The sequence below is a fragment of the Tetrao urogallus genome (genome assembly GCF_951394365.1).
Source record: "Tetrao urogallus genome assembly, chromosome: 32".
NCBI lineage: Eukaryota > Metazoa > Chordata > Aves > Galliformes > Phasianidae > Tetrao > Tetrao urogallus.
The window spans coordinates 278,806-296,439 of NC_136845.1; the positions used below are offsets into that span (position 1 = coordinate 278,806).

At 49.6% G+C, this 17,634-nt stretch overlaps 1 protein-coding gene and 1 pseudogene across 2 annotated transcripts in view; one reads left to right on the plus strand and one right to left on the minus strand.

The window, feature by feature from the left end:
* LOC306956568 (uncharacterized protein) overlaps positions 1 to 7,972 on the minus strand; it is a gene marked incomplete at both ends in the record, with an annotated part of 35,744 nt that extends 27,772 nt beyond the window's left edge. Inside the window, 2 exons of the mRNA XM_079547846.1 lie at positions 768 to 1,682; positions 7,036 to 7,972. Of these exons, the coding sequence (XP_079403972.1) occupies positions 768 to 1,682; positions 7,036 to 7,972 (1,852 nt within the window). The remainder of the gene's footprint in view (positions 1 to 767; positions 1,683 to 7,035) is intronic.
* Positions 7,973 to 16,744: 8,772 nt separating this feature from the next.
* LOC306956569 (olfactory receptor 14A16-like) lies at positions 16,745 to 17,634 on the plus strand (annotated as a pseudogene). The gene has a single exon. The product of its transcript is annotated as an olfactory receptor 14A16-like (transcript).

Consider the following 17,634-nt stretch of genomic DNA (forward strand, 5'->3'; position numbering starts at 1 on the left):
GTACAACCAAGAAGGGAATTCTCATCCATCCTTTGCTCCTCTACATGGGACCGTGAACCATTCTGAACACAAACAAAGCTAGAGGACATTCCCGAGGGCAACTCCTTTGCTGTATTCCTGGCACAGCTTTGGAAGAGGCATTCAGACTTGTGGCCCTGCGCTGAGCAGCCCCATCTGTTACGATGGTCCCGGTAGGGAGGCCAACCTTCACCAATTGCACAAGAACTGACAGCTGACAGAAATGCAAGGACACAAGAGGACAGTTGGAAGATGTAAAGAAAGCAGAATTGAAAAGATCACGTCCTGCTGCTGCCCATGACCATGGCTCCAGGGAAGCAGCAGCACAACTCAAAGGCAGCAGAGAGGGCGGTGAGGGGCAGCCTCACAGACACCAGGGCCGCTGCTCCATGTGGCATTGGGCTCCTGGTTCCTGCACCCCTCGTGTGTGCAGGGCTGCTCTCTGTGATCCAGAGCAGGTGGGAGCTGAAACAAACAATATTCTGATGATTTCTTTATTGATTCAAACAGCTGGCTTGCTTTTGTACATCAGAATTGCAAGCCAGAAGACAAAGGTAGAAAATGAAGAAATGTGATGAACAGCATTTCTTTATTGGGATTAAAATTACCATAGAAATAACAAACTGGGAGGGAGTGTGAAGGAGTTGAAACAAAGGCAATCCGAGCTTTTCCTGAATTTCTGATAGTCATGTGATGAACATTTTACTGATGCTGAAGCAGTACATTTGCAAACAGTTTCTTGAGAGCACGCATGAGCTCCTGATTCCTCATGCTGTAAATGAGGGGGTTCATTACTGGGGGTACTACTGTATATAACACTGCCACCACCAGGTCCAGGATTGGGGAGGAGGCCGAAAGGGGCTTTAGGTAGGCAAACATGCAAGTGGTGACAAAAAGGGAGACCACGGCCAGGTGAGGGAGGCATGTGGAGAAGGCTTTGTGCCTTCCCTGTTCAGAGGGCATCCTCAGCACGGCCCTGAAGATCTGCACATAGGACAAAACAATGAATACAAAACAACCAAAGAAGATTAAGGCACTAAATATGATAAGTCCAACTTCTCTGAGGTAAGAACCAGAGCAGGAGAGCTTGAGGATCTGGGGGATTTCACAGAAGAACTGATCCACAGCATTGCCATAGCAGAAAGACAGTGAAAATGTACTGACAGTGTGCAGCAGGGAATAGACAAGCCCAGTGGCCCAGGCAGCTGCTGCCATGCTGGCACAAGCTCTGCTGTCCATCAAGGTCCTGTAGTGCAGGGGCTTGCAGATGGCAACGTAGCGGTCATAGGACATGATGGTGAGAATGCAATACTCTGCTGAGAACAGAAGGACAAACAGAAAGGTCTGGGCAACACATCCAGCGTAGGAGATGTGCCTGGTGTCCCAGAGGGCATTGGCCATGGCTTTGGGGAGAGTGGTGGAGATGCAGCCCAGGTCGAGGAGGGCGAGGTTGAGGAGGAAGAAGTACATGGGGGTGTGCAGGCGGTGGTGGCAGGCTACGGCTGTGCTGATGAGGCCGTTGCCCAGGAGGGCAGCCAGGTAGATGCCCAGCAAGAGCCAGAAGTGCAGGAGCTGCAGCTGCCGCGTGTCTGCCAACGCCAGCAGGAGGAACTCGCTGATGGAGCTGCTGTTGGGCATCTGCAGTTCCTGCTGGGCATGGAGTCCTGTTCAGAGTGCAGCAGAAAATGACGAGTCAAGATCATGCTCTGAAACACTCCTCTGACCATACTATAAGACATTCTCCTTCACATCGGTTAATGTAGATTTCACACCGTAACTTGAGTTTATTTTCGTGAAATTTAGCATTCCAAGTGCAGAGGATAATTACGGAGCTTATATATTTATCATATTTTTTAATTTTATTCCAACTCCCTGGATATTTTCATCTGTTTCCATGTCTCCTATCTTTACCCCAACTGCTCTTAAAGCACCCAGTCCCAAATTATGTCCCATTAAATGTTCTGTTCTGAGAAAGCTGCCTGGTTGCAGGATGAGTGCATTATTCATGTCTGCAGAAGGCAATAGTATTGTAATTTGGTAATTTTGTAATTGTAATTCTATCTTTCAAGAGAGGGGAGGCTGAAAGCACATACTCTGTGACTGTTCACAGAACAAGTGAGTGAGAGAGGTGTGATTTAGGAGTCTCAGAGCTGTGCTCAAAGTTGTCAGCCCCTTTTAGATTTCTGTCCCGAATCCTTTCCTTCCCATGAGAATAGGAAAAGTAAAATCCCTGCCTTGTCTCTCCTCTTGCACAGTGCCCTTAGAAACATTCTGGCATGCAGTGAACCTGTGAGCCCCCTGCCCCAGACAGCAGCTGTAGCAGCAGAAAGCCCCTGTCCTGAGGTGGGAAGCCCTCATGTGGAACGCGACTTCTTCATGATAAAGAAACAGAGACTCTCTGCAGCCTGATCTGCAATGGGATGTCCCCGATTCAGTGATCCCTCCAGTAAGAGCAGCAGCACTGCCTGCAGCCAGAGACTTACCGTGTCTATGGCTGTGAGTAATGCTTCTCCAGTGAGCTCGCAGCCTGCTAACAACACATCCTACAATCTCTCTCTCTTCTCTCTTCTATCCACATGTCACCTGCAGATCATGCCCCCAGCCCTGCTGTGCTGTGCAGAAGAGCTGTTCCTCAGCACAGCTGTCTCTCTGCAGCACTGCCCACTTGTAGGAGCTCTCGGTGTCCCTGGAGCCTGGCCCAGCTCAGCAGCAGAGGATGTCATTTTTATTTCCCCACTGATCTCCCCTGAGACGTCCCTGGGTCTCCAAGGCCAACAGCTCCTGAAAGACAGCAACATCATCATTGTACTTGCAAATCTGCTGAATTAACCATCAAACGTCCAGTGGACAGTGACTGATTGCAGACATATGGTTAGTCCTACCAGAGAGTGTTTGCTGAAACAAAAAGGGCACACAGACAAGGACAGTGGAATTCCCCTGGGCAAAGCAGTGATCCAGCTGAGGCAGTGCAGGAATGATGAGTCCCTAGATGGCAACCCTGCAGCTGAAATGGGATTCTGCATCCCACGGACACAAAGGAGTTTCAGGGATTCCTCTGGTTCAGTTCAGGAGCCCAAGGAGTTGCCTGCATGTGAGCTCCTGCTCTGAGTCCTTGGTCCTTCAGCGGGGAGTCAGTTGCTCACACACAGACCCTGGGTGATGACCAAGGTGCCTGGGGTGCTCCTGGATGTGTGCTAGTGCTTGTGCAGTATGTGGGACATCCCTGAGAGAGCCACCTCCTTCCTGAGCATCAGCTGTGGGCCAGAGAGGGGATAGAGGTATTCTCAGCCATCCTAAATGACAACAGACTTCTACGTTTTGGGCACCCAAGTTTGCCTTCTTTACCTATCCCCATGGTGCATGCAGAGTTATGCAGCTGACTAAATGGCTGAGCACACCAAAGAAGAGCCAGATCTTTCTCTGTTCTCCAACTGCTGCAAATTCTGGAGCTCAAGGCACTACAAAGCTGGCACACATCTTTATTTATCAACTGATGAAATCTCAGTTTTCTATGAGCATACACGTGAATGGCATCAGAAGCAGCCGAGTGTCAGGCCAGTTCCCTAGGTGGTCCAGCACACACACATGCTGCTGGCAAATGCAGCACAGGGCCTTCAGGAAAACCATGTCCTAGGAGTGTCCGTGCTGCTTGGACAATTCCGAGCCTCACAGTGGGTCTAATGCCTGTGTGCCACCTTCTGAACACAAATACCATACATGTGTTATGCAGCCATGCTAAGAACAATGGTGCTTGTTTCTTCATGTGCTTTTGCACTAATGAGAACACCAACACATGCAGAGCTAGAAATCTTTGTTCAGTTTCAGGCCTGAGCTTTTGTTTGGACCACAGGGACACAATTCAATGTCTTCCACAACTGGATTGTAGCACAAGAGTGAATCTTTGTGATGGATGAGTGAGGAGACAAGTAAAGCTCTGGGAGAGTGCACTGAGCTTCTCCTGGGAATGGCAGAGCAGCCAGGTCAGAGCAAATGGTAATGGCAATCAAAGGAGACCAGCAGTGTCTGTTCCTGGCTTCCTGATCAGAAAGAGCAAGTGGAAGGTGCCCTCTGCAGACAGATGGTTGGAGCAGAGTATTCCATTCTCACCATCATGTCCTATGACCGCTACATTGCTCAATGAACACAAGCACCCAAGAACCATTTTGGGTCATCAGTGACAAGCTCTGCCTGAAAGACTCAAGTAGAGATCACAGTCACTGTGGTGAAACCCATCACAATGGGAAAACATCCCCACCAATCTACGGAAGTTTATAAGAAACGGTGTGAAAAGATCGAGGTCAGAGCAGGTCAGTCCTCAGATGACGGTTGTGTAAAATTTATCGGCTACAGAGGTGGAGACCTAATGACATTGGATTGTGACTCAAATAACTAAAAGAGGCCTAAGTCATGTAATCCATGAGCCAATGCAAACACTGTCAGAGTGGTTTATAAGACACTGGTTTATGACATAATGTGAGGAAGAAAGTGGGTTGCTGGTCTATGAAATGCCATTCCTGTGCCATGACCAATGCAGATAACGCTGGGGTAGAAGCTCCAGGCCACAAGCACAATGAGCACAAGTTCTCACTTGCAAAATGAGCATGGAGGCCACCACTGCAAAAGTGCTGCTTCACATCACCTTTTCTCTCTGGATTCTGTTCCACACCATCAAGTCCACTATCAGTACCCCCAGGAGCCCTCCAGGCCGGCAGCTGGAAGGAGTGAACGTGGGGACAGGAAGCGCATCCCTACACCACTCATCCCAGCAGGGACAGGACAGAGCAGAGGAGCAAGGGAGAGGCAGGCTGAGCACACATAGCTGGAGTGGTGATGTGAGCTCACTGTCACTGCAGCACCTGAATGGCCCCTGGAAGATGTGCTGGCCAGCAGCACTGGGAGGTCATTGAGTGCATCAGCAGTGACAGCAGTGGAGAGGGGAGGGCAAGGCGTGTGGCAGAGCTCCATCCAGGTGCTGGCTGCGGGTCCTCTCTGGTGCAGCTGCCTGCAGTAGGAGGACAAACAGGGTGTGTTCCTTCTCATCCCTCCCTCCCTGACCACACAGCAATCTCCATAGCCCCTCTCCAGGCCATGCCATTCTCCCCGAGAGACTTGCCCAGGGCAGTGTCCATGCTGGCTTGTCAGCAGCTCCCTTTTCCCTTCTGCTTTCCTCCCCATGCACCCTGCAGGGCCCTGAGTTGGTGGAGCTGCTCTGCAGAGCAAGGGAGCTGTGGTGCCCTGGGACACGGGGCTGACCCTGTGCTGCTCAGGGTGGGAAGCAGTCCCGGATGGATGGGATCTCTACTGCTGAGTCCCTCTCCATCTGCCCTGCTGGCTCAGCAGCACTACTGCAGAGCCCTCATTTGCCTGTGGGCTCCCCAGCTTCCCCTGTTTCTTTGGATCAGTGGTCTGTCATTGCATACGGAAGCAATCACTGCCCTCTAAGGCTCTAACACTGTCCCTGGAGATCCCCTGGCATTTCCAGGTTGCTCCTGATTCCTCTGCAGGAGACATCTGCCATCAGCCACATCAGCCACAGCAGCAGGGACAGTTCCACGCAGTCATGTTCAAGACCAGTTACAGTTTGCCAGTTTAATAATAACTACAGGCTAGTCAGCCTCACCTCTGTGCCTGGGAAGACCACAGAGCAGATCCTCCTAGAAGCTATGCTAAGGCACATACGAGACAAAGGGGTGATTGGAGACAGCCAGCATGACTTTACCAAGGGCAGATCTTGCCTGACCAATCTGGTGGCCTTCTGTGATGGAGTGATGGCATTGGTGAACAGGGAAAGAGCGACGGATGTCATCTATGTGGACTTCTGTAAAGCCTTTGAGATGGTCCCTCGCCACATCCTTCTCTCTAAATTGGAGAGGTGTGGGTTTGAAGGCTGGACTTTTCGATGGATTAGGAATTGGCTGGTCAGGTGCAGCCAAAGGGTTGTGATCAATGGTTCTGTGTCAGGGTGGAGACCGATCACAAGTGGCATCCCTCAAGGGTCAGTCTTGCCATGGATGCTCTTCAACGTCTTCATCGACCGTGCAGATGATGGTATTGAGTGCACCCTCAGCAAGTTTAAAAATGACACCAAGCTGAGCGGTGCAGCCGATCCATTGGAGGGAAGGGAAGCCATCCAGAGGGACCTGGACAGGCTGCAGAAGTGGGCCCATGTGAACCTAATGAGGTTAAAAAAGGCTGAGTGCAAGGTGCTGTATTTTGTCTGGGACAATGCAAAGTGTTTATACAGACCTGGAGAAGAACCTCTTGACAGCTGCCCTGCAGAGAAGGACTTGGGGGTCCTGGTGGACGAGAAGCTGGACATGAGTCAGCAGCGTGCATTTGCAACCCAGAAGGCCAGCTGTGTTCTGGGCTGCATTAAAAAAGGGAGCCAGCAGGGAGAGGGAGGTGATTGCCCCCTTCTACTCGGCTCTTGTGAGGCCCCATCTGCAGCATTGTGCCCAGGCCTGGGGCCCACAGTACAGGAAGGACATGGAGCTCTGGGGGCGGGTCCAGAGGAGGGCACTAAGACGATCAGAAGGCTGGAGCATATCTGCTAGGAAGAAAAGTTGAGGGAACTGGACTTGTTTAGCTTGGGGAAGATTTAGAGGAAACTTCATTGAGACCTTCCAATACTTCAAGGGAATTTATAAAGAGGAGGGGGAACGGCTGTTTAGGACATAGGGTAGTGGTACAACAGGGGGAATGGTTTTAAACTGAGAATGGGAGGTTTAGGTTAGATATTAAAAGGATGTTTTTCACCCAGAGGGTGGTGAAGGCCTGGGACAGGTTGCCCACAGAGGTTGTGGATGCCCCATCCCTGGAGGCATTCAAAGCTAGGCTGGATGAGAGGCTCTGGGCAGCCTGCTCTGGTGGTTGGTGACGCTGCCTGTAACAGTGGGGTTGAAACTAGATGATCTTTATGTTTTTTTTTTTTCAGTAAAGGCCATTCAATATTTCTAAGATAACATAGACATGTTTTGGAAAAAACTGTGAGTCATTTGTTGAGACAGATGAGAAGACGATCCCTGCTGAAATTTGTCCATGACATCATTTTCCTCACTGCATCGTTGAGCTCCTGGTTCCTCATGCTGTAGATGAGGGGGTTCAGTACTGGAGGCACCACTGAGTACAGAAATGTAACCACCAGATCCAGGGATCGAGATGAGATAGAGGGGGGCTTCAGGTAGGTCAAAAAGTCAGTGCTGACAAAGAGGGAGACCACGACCAGGTGAGGGAGGCACGTGGAGAAGGCTTTGTGGCGTCCCTGCTCAGAGGGCATCCTCAGCACAGCCCTGAAGATCTGCACATAGGACACAATAATAAAAACAAAACACACAAATACAGCAAGAACACTAAAAACAATGAAACCAATTTCCCTGAGGTAGTCTGATTCAGAGCAGGAGAGCTTGAGGATTTGGGGGATTTCACAGAAGAACTGATCCACAGCATTGCCTTGGCACAGTGGTATTGAAAATGTATTGGCAGTGTGCAGCAGGGAATAAAGAAGCCCAGTGGCCCAGGCAGCTGCTGCCATGGTGGCACAAGCTCTGCTGCCCATCAAGGTCCTGTAGTGCAGGGGCTTACAGATGGCAACATAGCGGTCATAGGACATGATGGTGAGAAGAGAAATCTCTGCTGAGAACAAAAACAAAAAGAAAAAGACCTGTGCAGCACAACCTGCATAGGAGATGTGCCTGGTGTCCCAGAGGGCATTGGCCATGGCTTTGGGGAGAGTGGTGGAGATGCAGCCCAGGTCGAGGAGGGCGAGGTTGAGGAGGAAGAAGTACATGGGGGTGTGCAGGCGGTGGTGGCAGGCTACGGCTGTGCTGATGAGGCCGTTGCCCAGGAGGGCAGCCAGGTAGATGCCCAGCAAGAGCCAGAAGTGCAGGAGCTGCAGCTGCCGCGTGTCTGCCAACGCCAGGAGGAGGAACTCGCTGATGGAGCTGCTGTTGGGCATCTGCAGTTCCTGGGCATGGAGTCCTGTTCAGAGTGCAGAAGATAATGACGAGTCAAGAGCTTTTTCAGAGTCACTCCTCCCCCTATACTATAACAGTTTTTCTTTCTCTTAGGACAACGTTAATTTAACTCCATAACTTGAATTTACATGAGCTTCACCATGCCTTGAGAAGTCGAAGATGAAGGAGCTCTTGCTTTCCTCTCATTCCCTAATCATATCCCAGCCTCCTGGATACTTTCTTCCTATGACATATTTCCATTCCTCATATCTTTCCTCTGTCTGCACTCAGAGTGCCCATTCCTACCTCTGTGCACTTAAATTTCTACTAGAGAAAGCTGCCGGTTGGCTGGACAAGTGCAATATTCATGTCTGCAGAGAAGTACGGAAATTTCAGCTGGTGCAATCCTTTGGGAGAAAAGAGGCTGAAAGCACATGAGGAGTTTGTGCTTGTAACTGCAGACTGAGAAACGTACAGTTCAGGACTCTTATAGTTGTGTTTATATTTCGCATCTCCTTTCAGATTTCTGCCTCCAACTCATTCTCCTTCCCTAAGGACAGGTATGGGAAAATCCCTGCCTTGTCTCTCCTCTTGCAAAGTGCCCTTGGTAATACTCTGGGAGCGCTGAAGCTGTGATCCCCATGCCCCTGGCACCTGAAGGCCCCTGCCCTGCCCTGCCCTGCCCTGCCCTCCGGGGGGCTCCTTCCTCCCACACGTCTCCCCGCAGCGCCCTGGGCAGCTCCCCAGGCAGGCTGAGCGCTGAGCCTGGCAGACGGCAGAGTCATAGCCTGCAGTGAGACTTACCTTGTCAGAGGCTATCAGCGATGCTCCTCCAGTGAGCTCACAGCCTGCTCACACCATACACATCCTATAAGCTCTCTCTCCTTTCTCTGCTCTCCTCCTGTCACCTGCAGGCTGTGCTGTGTAGAAGAGCTGCTCCTGGGCACAGCTGTCTCTCTGCAGCACTGCCCACTTTTATGAGCTCCCTGTGTCCCAGGAGCCCGGCCCAGCTCTCCAGCAGAAGATGTCATTTTCTCTTCCTCACTGCTCTCCCTGGGGATCTCCTTAGGTCTCTGCATTGGCAGCTCCTGATAGACAACAGGGTCATCTCTGCAAAACGTACTTTGAAGTCAGATGAATTAATCACCAGTAGACAGACTGATCCCTGAAGCATTTTTTGTCCTAGCAGATGGTGTGTGCCTAGCAAAGCTGCAAATGCCCCATCTGGTGTCATGGTTTTACGATTCTTGTTATTGGTACTCCACATCCTAACATCATGTAAAACACAGGGAATTAAGGAGTAAATACTCCAGTTCTGTGGACGGACAACTTTCTGGATACCTGGCTCTCAGGAGACAAGAACTGCATACCCAGAGCACTCTGATTTTAAAGTATGGAAAATCAGTCATGGGAGGAAGTCCCAGGATCTCTCCCTTGCTCGCTGCCCTGCAGTGTGTGGGTTCGCTCCCCAGCCGTGTGACTCCAGTTGGTTTCAGACGCTCGCTCTCTCATTTTATATTTATATTTTATATGACTTATTACCCTAAATTTCAATTTTATATTATAATATTGTGTTATCTTGCATTCCAATATCATACTCAGTAAAAATATGTTTCCTCCTTAGATTGTTGCCGCTGTGTTTTATTATTATTATTATTATTGTCATTGTCATTGTTATTGTTGTTATTATTATTATTATTATTATTATTATTATTATTTTCATTCCTATTTTTATTTTTGACCAGTAGGACTGCAGGCCTGCTGCCCTCTGTCACGGGCACGCATTGCTCTAGATAACTCCGTGACAAGGCAACACACTCAGTCATATGGTCTGCTTTTTGGGCAGATGTGTGGAGCCAAAAGTTGGACTTAATGATCCTTATGGGTCCCTTCCATTGCGGGATATGCCAGGATTCTATGATAGCAGGTACAAGCACAATGATGTTGAAGTCACTGTCTTGTCACAGTGGATAGGAGTTCAGCAATGCCACAGTGGTGTATCAGAAATGTGGAGAGCAGTGATGTCAGAATCACTGAGTTGTGGCAGTGGTCAGTATTACAGTGATGTCAGAGTCACTGTACTGTAAAGGAGAGACAAACTCCGTGATTTCAGCTCCACTGTGCTGTCACAGCTGATATGAGCACAGTGGTGTTGCAGTTGTTGTTCTGTGATACTGTGACAGTGGGAAGGAACATCATAATGTCAGGGTCACTGTGCTGTCACGGTGGGAAGGAGCAGAGTGATGGCAGATCCACTGTTCTGTCACAGCTGGCAGCAGCACAGTGATGGTGATCAATACAGATCAATACAGATTAGAATCATAGAATCACAGATTCATAGAATCGCGTGGTCAGAAATGTCCTGTAAGATCATCGAGTCCAACCATCCTCCCATCATCATTACTACCACAAGCGCTAAACCAGATCTCACAGCTCCTCATCTAGACATCTGTTGAACGCTGCCAGGGACGGAACCTCCACAACCTCCTGGGCAGCCATTCCAGTGCCTGACCACTCTCTGAGAGAAAAAGTTCTTCCTTATGTCTAACCTAAAGCTCCTCTGGTACAACTTGTGGCCACTTCCTCGGGTCCTGTTTGTTGCCTGGCAGAAGAGCCAAACCCCTCCTCATCACAACCTGCCTTTAGGATGTGGGAGAGTGCAAGGAGGTCTCCCCTGAGCCTCGTCTTCTCCAGTCTGAACAATCCCAGCTCTCTCAGCTACTCCTCATAAGACCTGTGCTCCAGACCCCTCACCAGCTTTGTTGCCCTTCTTTGGACATGTTTCAGGGTCTTTCTTGTAGTGAGGGGCCCAAAACTGAACACAGTACTTGAGGTGTGACCTCACCAGTGCTGAGTACAGGGGGATGATGTCCTCCCTGCTTCTGCTGGCCACACTATTTCTAATGCAGGCCAGGATGCCAGTAGCCCTAACGGCCACCTGGGCATGCTGTCTGCTCACATTCAGCCAAGCATCAACCAACACCCCCAGGTCCCTTTGCTCTTCACAGTCATCCAGCCACTCATCCCCAAGCCTGTAGCACTGCATGGGTTTATTGTGGAAAAAGTGCAGGACGCGAAAGGGGCTCTGCATGTGGGTTAGTATCACACATGGCATCCTCAGAGCCAAACTTCCCAGTGAGGAAGTGGTGCCTTCACCTTGGCCCTGAGAGATCTGAAGTTCAAAGTTTCATTGGGATTGACTGCTTGTTCAGAGTGGTCCCTTCTCACATCGCACATCCTGGGATGAGACACACTGCCCACATGGGACTTGGGCCTCACGGCATCCTTGCACCCCATGCAGAGTCTGGCAGCTGCTGACCCCTGCTCTTTCATTTGACAGGAAGGGCCCTGAGCCAGCATGAGGGACAGGATCTCCCTGCCAAGGCTCTGGGGATCAGGGCTTGGCCTTTCTGCTTCACAAGACAAAGGAGGCTTTTCTCAGCATCACAGCCACCATCCCAGTGCCTTGGTCTGCCTGCAATCATGGCTTCCAATTCTCTGCTCTAACAAGTCCCAGGGGAAGCTTGCTTGTGAATGGCCCTCAGAGGGGCCCATTAATACTCCAAGAAACTTCACTGTTCCTTCTGACTTTGTCTCCTTGAGCAATTTGTGCAATCTTCTCTTCTCTGTGCACTGGAAAACTCAGCAGCAAATGCCCCCTGGGGCCCATTACAACCCACAGAAGCCTCCTGTGCCTTGTGTCTTCCTGTCATCTTTTTTATGTGTTGAGAACTTGCACAGCAAACTGGAGAGGTGTCTGGAGTGACCTTAATGAGGAAGAATCCAACAGACATTCATTTACTATTTATATATAGTTGTGTTTAAAACAAGAATTTTAATCAGCTCTTGGCTATTGCTACTGATCCAGGATTTTCCCTTATGAACTTTTCTCTGTCACTGCGTGGACAAAATTGCTCCTCAACTTCCCCACCTCATTTCTACTCCCATTGGCCCCATGGGACTTGCATCACTTTTCCTCACATCACTCTTCTCCTCTGCAGCCACCCGCTCAGTGCTAAACTTCCTTTGAAATAATTCCCCCTGGCATTCCTCAGAGAACCAGTTGTACATGGGTAATGAAAGATTTCTTTTTGACAGTTTTTTGGTCTTCTATTTATTTTATTTTTTCCCAGAGACGGAAGGAAATGGGATGCAATTGAATGAACAGTGAAACACAATGTTCAACTGTATGCTTTGTCCAGGCTGCATCTAATGAGGTTTGTCTTTCACAGGGAATATTTGTAAAAGAAATGAGTTAGGCAGAGATAGGAAGGGATAGATATAATGACAGCTAAGGAGTTGAGAAAAGAGTCCATCCAACTTTGGAGAGAAGGAGCAGATTTCAGTAATCTCCCTGAAGAACAGAGATCAGGGAGATAGTTGGGAGAGAGAAATCTGAGTGAACAAAGAGCAAGGGATGGGGAAATCTGGGGAGCAGTGGGAAGAGCATGTGTCCAGATGGCCTGCTGAAAACATGGCCTGAACCACGGTCATTGATTTAGGAGAGCTGGAGGATGAGGGCCATTAAAAAAGCAATATAAAAACAAAAACAAAAACAAAAACAAAAACAAAAACAAAAACAAAAACAAAAACAAAAATAAAAATAAAAATAAAAATAAAGATAAAGTAATATAACAGACACAATATCCCCCGTAATATGAGTGTTCTCAACTGAAAAATAGAGATGACACATGAGAATGTTTGAAGTTGAGAAGTGTTAACACTTTTTTATCAACTCCCACTTGCAGACATCTTCCTTGTTCTGGGGATCTGAAATGTGGAGGCACTACTCTGCATTATGCCTTCCCACATCTTCTAGCCAATGCCTTGTTCAAATAAAAAAGATGGAGACTGACTTCTTACAGCATTTCTGAATAATAGGACCAGGATGAAACACAATAAACCAAAAGAGAGATTTACATTAGACGTTTGGAAGGAATTTCCAACATTCCGTAGATCAGCATGTGAGGCATGGAGCTGGTATGGAACAGGCAGCCCAGAGCAGATGGGGCTGCACCACCCCTGGAGATGTTCGAGATGTCAAGGGCCCAGGCATCCTGATCTACTGTGTGACAGCCCTGCACACAGCAAGGGAGTTGGAACTGGATGGTCTTTAGGATCCTTCAATCCAAAACATTCAAAAATCCTACAATTCTTGTCAGCCTCTAACAACATGGGATCCTGTTTGCTTAGGTATTCCCTGATCACCTCTTCTTTCTCCAACAGTACATCTGCCTTGCACCAACATTTCCCACCTGTCTCTGGCACCCAGGATTCCAAGTTGCCCAGACCAACTAATAAACCGTGAGGTCAGGAAGGAAATGAATGTCAGAGACTTTTCCATGTCCTGTCTCACCAGGTTCCCTGCCCCATTCTACTCTGGGCCCACATTCTCCCTAGCCTTCCTTTTGTAGACTACATTGTATTTCTACAAGTCCTCCTTCTCTGTGATATGTCTGGGCTCATTCAATTGCAGTTGAACTCTGGCTTTCCTAAACTCATCTCAGCAGGAACACTGGACAAAGTCTCTGCATTGCTGCCAGGTGACCTCTTCTTGTTTCCACTTCCTGCACGCTTCCTTTCTGTGTTTGGGTGAGACCAATGCAATCCATTCCCAGTCATGCAGGATTTCTGACATTTATATTTGGCTTCCTTTTCCTTGGAATGGACTTATTCTGCTTGGAAGCCATGATCCCTATATTGTAACCCCATTTTTTGACCCCATTCCCCTCAGAGCCTTTCCGTGCTGTACTGTATGTCACAGAGAACTGAAGAAGCCAAGGTGTGCTCTTCTGAAGTCCAGGGTTGTGAGCTTGTCTTTTATCCTCCTTTCAGGATCCTCAGCTCCACCATTCCAAGGCCACTGCAGCACAGGTTCACTTTCATCTTCACATTCACATTCCCCATCAGCCCTTCCTTGCCAGTGAGTTTGAGATCCAGCAGAGCCCCTCTCCTCTTGGATTCCTCTATGGCTTGGTCAAGAGGCTGCCGTCTGTGTTCTCCAGAGATCTTCTGGATGGTGCATGCCCTACTGTGCTGTCCTTGCAGCAGACACTGCAGTGAAAAAGGCCTCAAATGGCCAGATAAGATAAGGCTCCCATCTGTCTGCAGAGGGTACCTTCCACTTGCTCTTTCTGATCAGGAAGCCAGGAACAGACACTGCTGGTCTCCTTTGATTACCGTTTCCATCTGCTCTGACCTGGCTGCTCTGCCATCCCCAAGAGAAGCTCAGTGCACTCTCCCAGAGCGCTGTCACCTTTCCTTGTCTCCTCACTCATCCATCACAAAGACTCTGTAACCCGTTGTGCTACAGTCCAGTTGTGGAAGCCATTTAACCGTGTCCCTGTGGTCCAAACAAGAGCTCAGGCCTGCAACGGAGCAAAGATTTCTAGCTCTGCATGTGTTGATGTTCTCATTAGTGTAAAAACACATAAAGAAACAAGCACCATTGTTCCTAGCATGGCTGCCTAACACATGTACGGTATTTGAGTTCAGAAGGTGGCACACAGGCATTAGACCCACTGTGAGGCTCGGAGTTGTCCAAGCAGCACGGACACTCCTAGGGCATGGCTTTCCTGAAGGCCTTGTGTGGCATTTGCAGCTGCATGTGATTGTTCTGGACAGCCCAGGGAACTGGCATGGCACTCGGCTGCTTCTGATGCCATTCACATGTAGGCCCATAGAAAACTGTGATTTCATCAGTTGAAATATGAAGATGTGTGCCAGCTCTGTAGTGCCTTGAGATCCAGAATATTCAGCAGATGGAGAACAGAGAAAGATCCGGCTCTTCTTTTGTGAGCACAGGCATTCAGTCACCTGCATAACTCTGCATGTGCCATGGAGACAGGTAAAGAAGGCAAACTTGGGTGCCATGAACGAAGGGGTCGGCTGTTATTTAGGATAGCTGAGAATAGCTCTATCCCCTCTCTGGCCGTCAGCTGATGCTCAGGAAGGAGGTGTCTCTCTCAGGTATTTCCCACACACTTCACAAGCACTAGCACACATCCAGCAGCACCCCAGGCACCTTGGTCATCACCCAGGGTCTGTGTGTGAGCTACTGACTCCCCGCTGAAGGACCAAGGACTCAGAGCAGGAGCTCACATGCAGGCAACTCCTTGTGCACACCTGAACTGAATTCCTGAGGAATCCCTGAAATTCCTTTGTGTCCGTGGGGTGCTGAATCCCATTTCAGCTGCAGGGTTTCCATCTAGGGATGAGATGCCTCACTGCCTCAGCTGGATCACTGCTTTGCCCAGGGGAAGTCCACTGTCCTTGTCTGTGTGCCCTTTTGTTTCAGCAAACACTCTCTGGTAGGACTAACCATATGTCTGCAATCAGTCACTGTCCACTGGACATTTGGTGGTTAATTGAGCAGATTTTGAAGTACAATCATGACACTGTAGTCTTTCAGGAGCTGTTGGCCATGGAGACCCAGGGACATCTCGGGGGAGATCAGTGGGTGGAATAGAAATGACATCATCTGCTGCTGAGCTGGGCCAGGCTCCTGGGATTCTGGGAGCTCCTACAAGTGGGTAGTGCTGCAGGGAAGCAGCAGTGCAAAGGAGCAGCTCCTGTGCAGCACACAGCAAGACTCTGGGCATGGTCTGCAAGAGACATGTAGAGGAAATAAGGAAGAGAGCTGACAGGCAGTGTGGCACATTAGGCTGTGAGCTCACTGGAGGAGCATTTCTCACGGCCCTTGACCAGGTAAGTCCCTCATTGCAGTCAGTGTGGTGGCTTTAATGCAGGAGTCACTAAATCTGGGACAGCCCATTGCAGGTCAGTCTGAAGGCATTCCATATTTCTTTATTTTCGATAAAAACCTCCTCCAGCTGAGGGCTTCCATACTGCAGCATCAGAGCACAGCCCTGAGGGCTGCGTGTCCCAGGACGGCTGCAGGCTGTGCTGCCAGGGCTGCAGCTGGGTGCCCAAGGCTGTCCTGCAGAGCAGGTCCCTGCTGTGCCCCAGGGGCTGTGTGCCGGGGCAGGGACTCTGCTGCCTGCCAGGCTCAGCACTCAGCCTGCCCGGGGAGCTGCCCAGGGCACTGCGGGGAGACGTGTGGGGGGAAGGAGCCCCCCAGCAGGGCAGGGCAGGGCAGGGCAGGGCAGGGCAGGGGCCTTCAGCTGCCACAGCTGCTGCCTGGGGCAGGGGGATCACAGATACACTGCAACCCAGAGTGTTTCCAGATGAGCTTTGCGAGAGGAGTGACAAGGCAGGAATTTTTCTTTTATTTTTCATAGGGAAGGTGAAAAAGTTGGAGGCATAAATCTTAAAGGATCTTTGAAATATGAATACGTCTCTGAGAATCCTGAATTGTACGTTTCTCTGTCTGCTGTTATGTGTGCAATCTCTTTAAGTGCTTTCAGTCTCTCCTTTCCCAAAGGAGAGCACCAGCTGAAATTATCATCATTTTTTGCAGACATGAATAATGCACTTTTCCTGCAAACAAGCATCTTTCTCTAACAGAAATTTAAGTGCACCCTGAGTGCACTCAGGGTAAAGATAAGACTTGTGGAAACAGCTCCTAATAGGAAAATATCTAGGAGCCTGCGGTATGATTTGGAAAAGAGAGCAAAGAGCTACATAAACTGCAACTCCTTATGGAATTGTGAAGCTCATGAAAATAAACTGGAGTTATGGAGTTAAATGAATATTTTCCACAGCAAACAAAAATATTCTGAAGTATAGCAGGAGGAGGTTCTCTCCATGTTATTTTGACTTCTGTCAATATTTCTGGCACTCTGCACAGGACTCCATGCCCAAAGGAACTGCAGATGCCCAACAGCAGCTCCATCAGCGAGTTCCTCCTCCTGGCGTTGGCAGACACGCGGCAGCTGCAGCTCCTGCACTTCTGGCTCTTGCTGGGCATCTACCTGGCTGCCCTCCTGGGCAACGGCCTCATCAGCACAGCCGTAGCCTGCCACCACCGCCTGCACACCCCCATGTACTTCTTCCTCCTCAACCTCGCCCTCCTCGACCTGGGCTGCATCTCCACCACTCTCCCCAAAGCCATGGCCAATGCCCTCTGGGACACCAGGCACATCTCCTACGCTGGAGATGTCCTATGACCATCATGTCCTATGACCGCTACGTTGCCATCTGCAAGCCCCTGCACTACGGGACCTTGATGGGCAGCAGAGCTTGTGCCACCATGGCAGCAGCTGCCTGGGGCACTGGGGTTCTCTATTCCCTCCTGCACACTGTCAATACATTTTCACTGCCTCTCTGCCATGGCAATGCTGTAGATCAGTTCTTCTGTGAAATCCCCCAAATTCTCAAGCTCTCCTGCTCACAATACTTTCTCAGGGAATTTGGGATTCTCCTTGTTAGTATCTGTTTAGCCTTTGGGTGTTTTCTATTCATTGTTGTGTCCTATGTGCAGATCTTCAGGTCAGTACTGAGGATGCCCTCTGAGCAGGGACGGCACAAAGCCTTCTCCACGTGCCTCCCTCACCTGGCTGTGGTCTCCCTGTTTCTCAGCACTGGCTTTTTTGCCTACTTGAAGCCCTTCTCCATTTCCTCCCCATCCCTGGATCTGATGATGGGACTTCTCTATTCTGTGGTTCCTCCAACACTGAACCCTGTTATCTACAGCATGAGGAACAAGGAGATCAAGCATGCCCTCAGCAAAGTGTTGCAGCATGCAATATCCCTGCTTCAATAA